The sequence below is a fragment of the Podarcis raffonei genome, chromosome 9 (assembly GCF_027172205.1).
Source record: "Podarcis raffonei isolate rPodRaf1 chromosome 9, rPodRaf1.pri, whole genome shotgun sequence".
NCBI lineage: Eukaryota > Metazoa > Chordata > Lepidosauria > Squamata > Lacertidae > Podarcis > Podarcis raffonei.
In genome coordinates, this window is record NC_070610.1 from 80,201,242 (window position 1) to 80,209,146 (window position 7,905).

General features: G+C 53.1%; 1 protein-coding gene across 1 annotated transcript; it reads right to left on the bottom strand.

Moving 5' to 3' along the window:
- Positions 1 to 1,727: 1,727 nt before the first annotated feature.
- LOC128420608 (homeobox protein not2-like) lies at positions 1,728 to 7,352 on the bottom strand. The gene is made up of 3 exons (XM_053402278.1): positions 6,954 to 7,352; positions 4,409 to 4,617; positions 1,728 to 2,336 (listed from the first exon to the last, which is right to left on the bottom strand). The coding sequence occupies exons 1-3, from the start codon at positions 7,258 to 7,260 to the stop codon at positions 2,169 to 2,171; spliced, it is 684 nt and encodes a 227-aa protein (XP_053258253.1). The 5' UTR covers positions 7,261 to 7,352; the 3' UTR covers positions 1,728 to 2,168.
- Between the last annotated feature and the right edge of the window lie 553 nt (positions 7,353 to 7,905).

Consider the following 7,905-nt stretch of genomic DNA (forward strand, 5'->3'; position numbering starts at 1 on the left):
CCCCACCACCTCCAGTTAGGGGGTGAAGTAGCAAGAGGTGTGAAAGGTCCCTTCTCTTTCCCAAGAGATCCTGGAGAGCTCCTATCAGTCAGAGAAGACAGGGAGGCAAAAAATGTGCCTCCCCCTGATTGGGGTGGGCAAGTGGGACCATTAACTCAGGAGCAGAAGACCTGCTTTGCCTGGTGCCCAGTTCAGTCCCAGGTGGGATGCCCAGGTATGTGTCTAAAGGTAAAGGGACCCCTGACCGTTAGGTCCAGTCGTGGCCGACTCTGGGGTTGCGGCGCTTATCTCGCTTTATTGGCCGAGGGAGCCGGCGTACAGCTTCCGGGTCATGTGGCCAGCAGGACTAAGCCGCTTCTGGCGAACCAGAGCAGCGCATGGAAACACCGTTTACCTTCCCGCCACAGTGGTACCTATTTATCTACTTGTGCTGGTGTGCTTTCGAACTGCTAGGTTGGCAGGAGCAGGGACCGAGCAATGGGAGCTCACCCCATCGCAAGGATTCGAACCGCTGACCTTCTGACTGGCAAGCCCAAGGCTCTGTGGTTTAACCCACAGCGCCACCTGCATCCCGGTATGTGTCTAGTGAGAGATATAACCTCCATTCGTGTTCACATGTTCCGAAGGCTTTGAGGCAGCCTGTAAGTCGCACAGAAACCAATGCTAATTGTGACTTTGGCCCACAGGGGAGAAAGAGCCCTGACCAACATGGGCAGTCAGGTCTCGCACCCGGAACTCAGGTCTTGCTGCCGGCGTGCGCAGGATTGCTGCCGCGCATCGTAGCCATGAGTGCTGCTTGGTGCAGCAAACTCCCGCGACAGTTGCCTCTGGGACAGAAAAGGATTTGCATATAGAGTTTTTATTTTTCTGCTTTCCTACAAAACCAGATTTTATCGATGGCACACAAAAAACACAAGAGGAAAAAATAAATTAAATTATATCTTTTTCTACTTTAAAAAGTGCAGCTACTGCTATATAAATAAATATCGCGATTCGCGACCGGCCATTTTGCAATGTCCTGCTTTTTTAAGAAAGGAAGAGGCACAATCAGTTATACCCTGAGATTGCCAAGAGACTCTGAATCACCAGTCGGAGGAAACGGCGGAGTCGATGGCAAACTTAGCAAGGAAGGGAACGTTTAGGGTTGCAGCTCAGTGGCAGAACATCTGCTAGCATGCAAAGGTCACGGGTTCAACTCCTGGCATTTCCAGGTACGGCTGGGAATCTTCCCCATCTCAAATCCTGGAAAGTTGCTTTCGGTCAGTGCAGACAAACCTGAGCTACATAAGGAAAATGGTTTGACCTGGTGTAATGTTAATGGGCTACAATTAAACTTTGAGATATTAGATTCAGATTTCAAACATTCACCAAGGTTTGCATTAAGCTCCAGGGCCAGGTCTACATTTTTTGCCCTGAAGGGCAAAGGCCAGCCCTGTTGCCCTCTGCCCTGGCACCGGATTCAGGAGGCTTGGCATATAACTCAAAGCTTTGGGCGAGCAAACCAAATCCAACTGCAAGGGCTGCCCATTCACAACACCAAACTAAGCTCTTTAAAATAGGTGCTTTTGTGGAGAAAGAACAGCAATATATAACTGACCTATGGAACTCACTGCCACAGGATTAATGTATACATCATTTCATGGATTCATGGAAGACAATCCCGAGACCGGATATGGGCTGGCTAGTTAAACAGAGCCTCCTTGCTCCAGTGTGTCCTGTGACCCTGGTGCCACATTAGTGCCCAGAAGCAGAGGCAGCGAGCAGGATGCACTGGGTGGAATGCAGCCAAGGATGTCCACTAGCGCAAGGACTTCTGGCTGCGCAATGCAAAATCCCCTGCCCCTCTTCTCCCTGCTGCCCCCACCCAGCTATGGTCCACAGGGTCTGGGGAATCCCCAGAACAGAATTAGGGGTGCACAGAGACAGAGAAAGTTCTGTCGCACAGCCCAAAGTCCTAGCGGAAGCCCTTCGCTAAATGCTGCCCGATGGAGCCAGGCAATGAGTGTGCACACAAAGAGACCGAGACTGGCATCCAAAGGCCCAGACCACCAGCCCCAGTCCCCAGGTGGACCAGGCAAGGCTCTGGGGGTGTTCATGGGGGCGCCATCAAGTCCTGACCTCCTGAGGAGGCAGGTGCAAAGTAGTGTCCTCGTCTGGGGCAGCAACCACTAGACTTCGATGTCCACGTCCCCCTCCTCGTTCTCGCCACTATCCTCCTCGTCTGGCAGCCCCCGGGGGACGGGCTGCGGCCCCCCAAACTGCGAGAGCTTAGCTGCCTTCTGCTCCAGGCTCTGCTTCCGCCATTTGATCCTCCTGTTCTGGAACCAGACTTTCACCTGCAAGGCAGAAGGGCAGAAAGTGGAAGGAGGCCGAGCAATATATAATAATAATAATTTATTATTTATACCCCGTCCATCTGGCTGAGTTTCCCCAGCCACTCTGGGCGGCTCCCAATCAAGTATTAAAAACAATACAGCGTTAAATGTTAAATGAATTGTGCTCGAAAACGTACTGGGAGCCAATGCAGATCTCTCTGAACCGGAGCAAGGAACCAATCCTGTCCTGAACCCGACAGCATCAGTGCGCAAGGATGCCCCCTGCCCGTCTGATTTGGGCTCCCTTCCAACTCTACTACGAGTCTATGGTTCCAACTCCCTCAACCGTTCCTCATCAGGCCTGGCTTCCAGGCCCTTGACCACCTGCGTCTCTCCTTGACACAGCATGCCGCTTCTTAAGAGACAAGGAACAGGGGGGCGAGACAATGGCTGCTGCAATCGACACAAGATCCTATCACCAAGGCAACTATCTGTCAACAAACACTAAACATCCATCAAAATGGCAAAAGTAGTTTCCAAAATAGGTTTTATCTCAAACAATAGCAAACCCAGTAAATAAAGTGTTCACTTGTAATAATATGTCAATGGTTCAGTGCTCATTTCTTCTTTTATCTTGAATAATTGCAAACGCAGCAATAAAGAGTCCACTTGTGACATATCAGTGATTCAGAGCTCCAGTAATGCGACGTTTCGTTGCTAAATGTGGGATGTGATCCATGAGAGGCAGTCAAGTACAACATTCCATGTAATGCTAGAGAAGACATGCGAGGGAATGTTTGGTCCAGCCCGTCAAAACTTCCTGCTCCTCCTGGCTGGAGCATTCTTCCTTTTGCATGTGATGGAAGGTGGGTGTGACTTTACCTGTCCAGGTAACAAAAGGACGAGTCACGCAGCACCCCTCCTCTCTTTTTGACTTCCTTCTTCATTGGACCAGCTTTTAACTAGGACTGCTCTGCTAGCTTCTCAGCTAGAAGCGGCACTGGGATTATTCCCCCATATGGGGTAGATCCACATGTACATATTTGTAACTAAGTCTGCCTTCAGGGATCCAACTGTGAACTGATGTGAGTAAACTTCTTTTATTGACTTTGAATAAGATTGGGGCGTCTTTATTCTTTTAAGAGAGAACTTACTAGGAACTTACTAGGAACCTTACTAGGAACTTACTAGGAACGCACAATTCAATCTAAGAGAGACTGAACTGTATAATAGTGAGAGGCTCACACGAGCCTGCAACCAGCTATCTGCTGTGCTGTGTAAAGGGGAATGTAAACTCTGCTAAGTAAAGGAACTTGCTAGTGCAAATTAGGAAGGATATTAAAGGTAAAGGGACCCCTGACCATTAGGTCCAGTCGTGGCCGACTCTGGGGTTGCGGCGCTCATCTCGCTTTACTGGTTGAGGGAGCCGGCGTACAGCTTCTGGGTCATGTGGCCAACATGACTAAGCCGCTTCTGGCGAACCAGAGCAGCACACAGAAATGCCGTTTACCTTCCCGCTGGAGTGGTACCTATTTATCTACTTGCACTTTGACATGCTTTCGAACTGCTAGGTTGACAGGAGCTGGGACCGAGCAACGGGAGCTCACCCTGTGGTGGGGATTCAAACCGCCGACCTTCTGATCAGCAAGTCCTAGGCTCTGTGGTTTAACCCACAGTGCCACCCGCATCCCTAGGAAGGATATTAATAAACAATAAATCCTCTCCTGCCACCTTGTTTTTTCCAATAATTTTTATTATTTTTTTCCAAATATCTTAAACACAATACATTTTAACAGTATTATTCTCCTTTAAATCTATATATAGATATAGAAGATATAGATTCTCCTGCCACCCTGAACATTCCCACACTAAAGTGCTTGCTCATTGAGCTTTGTAGTAAATAATATACAAGAGAAGGCAGTATGTAAACGACTTGAAGCAGGGATGCACCTGTCGCCACCTCCACTGGGAGGAGCCCAGGAAGAGGACCATGTCCTTCAGTTTACATCTCCTTCTTAAGAGAGGGCCGGAGGGGACGGATCCTGAGCTTGCTCCTGGCTGTGCTGTGTGTGTTGGGGGGGGGCACTGCCTACCTGGGTTTCTGTGAGGTGCAGGGTGGCGGCCAGGTCCACTCTCTCGTTGCCCACCATGTACTGCTGCTTGAGGAACTCTTTCTCCAACCGGTCCAGCTGCTCTGGCGTGAAGACGGTGCGCACCCTCTTCATCTTGCAGGGACCCCCCGATCTCCAGGAAAGGGGAGCCCCCAGGGAGCCAGCCAGGGCGCAGTGAGCAAACTCCAGCTCTGTAATGGCAAAGGGGGAGGCATCCTCGTGACACGGGTGCCAAGGGAAAATACACCACAGGCCAGATCAGCGACTAGCCTGGGAGAAGCTGAGGGGGAGGGAAAGCAGGTCACAGAACAACAGGCTTGTAGAGCTGGAAGGGCCCCTTGAGTCATCCAGTCCAACCCCCCGCAATGAGCCCTGGCAGATGCTGGACATCCAAGCTGTGACCCACCCACATCCCCCCTGAATCACACGGCAGCAAGGAATTTGCGGCCGCCCGGTGGGATTTATTTGTCGTAAAACCACCGGCAGGCCAGCTTTCATTTCTAAGACCAAGGGGGCTTGCCGGACCATAAATTGGGCGACACAGAAGAAAGCGTAGCAGTGCCCAGAACTCTGCAGAGATGCTGCCAGTCAGTGCAGACAACACTGAGCCACAAATTTATTCTTGCACCCTCCATTCCACCTGCCAAAGAGGATGCAAATCTGCCTAGGACATGACGAACATGACAAATCTATGCCTTGGGCCCAATCCATGTACAGTGTTGCAGAATCCCCTTGGCACCCCTGAACCTGACTTCTCTCAGGTGATCCATGGGGCTGGAGACTGGCTCCTGTGGGCATAAGGGGCATGGAGGGGGGGCCCTTCAAATAAACTGGTCCCAAACCGTTCAGGGCTTTCGAGGTCTTTAGGGTTTGGGGACCCTTTGAGCCGAATTTGTCACGGCCTTTTAGAACAATAAACTCATTGCCTGACTTACGAGCTTGGGAAGGAATGGGCAGCCAGCACCACTGACGCAGAATCGGTGCAATTTGATCCGCCCGCCTGGACCCCAGCGCCTTCTGCAGTCCCTGGGCTGCCATTGCTGCAACCAGGAAGGCGTGCCAGAGGCCGGGTCTGCTTTTCCCCAATGAGTCCCAGTTGGGCTTTTGCTACAGTCGTGGACTCACCTGGGGGAAGCCCCATTCAACTCAATACTTTGGAGTAGACACTATTTTCAAAGCAGATTCAAGCACACACCAGCAAATGTATGTCACGTAATTAAGAGGGTTGGGGGAACTTTTTTATTTAATCACTGCATTCCACCTTTTCCTGAAAGGAGCTCTGGGTGGTGTCAGCAGCAGACCTGCATTTTGGGGGCCCTGAACCTTGAACTGTTATGGGGCCCCTTCACAACCAGAAAGACTTCAATGGGCTGGTTCCCTGACAGATCACAGCACCTTCACAACAGCTGGGCTATCGACTCTCTGACTTTGGGAATGTTGAAATATATACAACAAAAAATGTGACTCAAATTGGGTTAACCAAAACTTTTAAGCGATGTGGAGTGAATTCGCTTCTCAGGCCCCTCCAGGATTGGGGCCCTGAAGTTTCATTCGTTTCAGAGGAGATCTGCCCTATACATGGTCCTCCCCCTCCTCATTTAATCCGCCCAACAACCCTGTAAGGGAGCCAGTGCCGGATTGACGTATGAGCTAAACAAGATCTAGCTTAGGGCCCCACAAAAAATTAAAGAAAAAAACCTGGATGTACATTTCCAAAATGTAAGATAAAAAACAAATAAAATATAACCTACATACAGCAACAGTGTTTTGTGTTGTGTAGGCTTCTATTTGTTATATACAAATGGCTTGAGATACCTATTAGGTCCATCAACTACCATGTAGCATATATTCAACACAAAAAACAGTGACAATTTGTTGTTGAAAAAGGACAGCTGGACATAGAAAGGGCCCCATTACCTTCAGAAGCTGAGGGCCTCACCAAACCTCAATCCGGCCCTTCGGCTGAGAAATTCACTGGCCCCCAAGGTGACCCTGCAAGTGGGCAATGAACCCTGGTGTTCCAATTTGAGTCACATTTTTTGTTGTATATATTTCAACATTCCCAAAGTCAAGAGAGTCGATAGCCCAGCTGCTGTGAGGTGTCGTGATCTGTCGGGGAACCACCCCACTGGTTTGATGAGGTCCCAGTCTGACACAAACCGCTACACCACACCTGTGCCAGAAACCCCTTTCCAAAAAACCTGGACTTTTCCCCTTTCTTGCGACAAGGAAAGTGAGGGGAAATTGCCCTGGGAAGCGAGGAGGGTCGCTTCCACGCAGCCTCCTCTAACCTCGCTCCAAATCCCTCGTCGGGATGGCTGCTCAATAAGCCCCCAGAGGCTACAGGCAGGACGGCTCAATGTTGAGCCTCCAGAGTCAGAGGCAGTCTACACCTGAGCACGGTCCTCAGACGACACCCCGTCGGGAAAGGCGCCCACCCACTGCCCCCCGCAAGATGCTCGCTCTTATGCCCGTTCCCACGTTCACGCCTGCCCCGCACTCCCGGGCTCCCCGTCTCGGCTCTCACCTGGCCTCCTGCAGCCGGTCGGGGCGCACTGGCGGGGTTGCAGCGGGAGCAGCGCGGGGGTCCTCTCGCCCAAGCAGACGGCAGGGACCGGCAGGAACCGGAGGGCGCAGCCGAAGCGCAGCGCGCCCGGGGAGGCGGCGGCGGCGGCCCAGACGCTGGCTCCGGGCGCGCTCCGACGGGGCGGCTCCGGCTTGGCCAGCAGCGACTCGATGTCGAAGCGGCTCCGCGGCGGAGGCGCCGGGTCCCGGGTGGCCTCGACGGGCGGCTCTCCCAGCGCCGAGAAGAGCAGCGGGCGGCTCTGCAACATGCTGGCGACGGGGCGGGCCGGAGAGGTGGCCCAGCCGCGGGCGACCGGGGCTTTATAGGGCGCGCCCCGTCCAGCCCGGAGGGCGTGGTCCGGGCCAGGGATGAAGCCTCCGGGGGCCGCGCCGTCGAGGAAAACTCCCCCTCGGCTGCTCCCTGCCGCGCCGTCGGGCTTGGCTTCCTCTCCTCGACGGGGCCCCCGGCAGACCCCCTCTCTCCGACCCGAGCGGCTAGCCCGACGGCGGCCCTGTCGGCACTGTTGCTTTTCCCGGACGGGCAGCCGCTAGACTGTAGGCTCCGCGGGGCAGGGACCTGCGTCCCCTTCGCCAGCCCCCAGAAGCGAGTCAGGAAGGGAGGGCTGTCGTCTGGGTGTTGTGGTTGCCGCGTCCCGTGTTGCAAAACTTGCGCTCACGGCATGCATTTCCATGGGTCTACTTCGAGTAAGCGCTGCCGGAGTTGCCCTGTCAAGCACCTTGCGCCCCCGTGGCACCCCCAGAACAAGGGCCGGGACTAGAGCAGTCGGCCTTTGAGTGCTAACTGCACCCGCCTGGCTGGCACCCGGCATCCTGGTTGCCTTTCCTAGAATCACGGAATTGCAGAGATGGGAGGGGGCTCTAAGGGTCATCTAGTCTAACCCCCTGCAAGGCAG

Excerpts from the sequence above, each read along its gene's own strand:
- LOC128420608 (XM_053402278.1), bottom strand. The coding sequence starts at position 7,260 with ATGTTGCAGAGCCGCCCGCTGCTCTTCTCGGCGCTGGGAGAGCCGCCC. Across the intron at positions 4,618-6,953 it reads GACCGGCTGCAGGAGGCCAG|AGCTGGAGTTTGCTCACTGC; the intron begins GTGAGAGCCGAG and ends TTGCCATTACAG. Across the intron at positions 2,337-4,408 it reads TGCACCTCACAGAAACCCAG|GTGAAAGTCTGGTTCCAGAA; the intron begins GTAGGCAGTGCC and ends TCTGCCTTGCAG.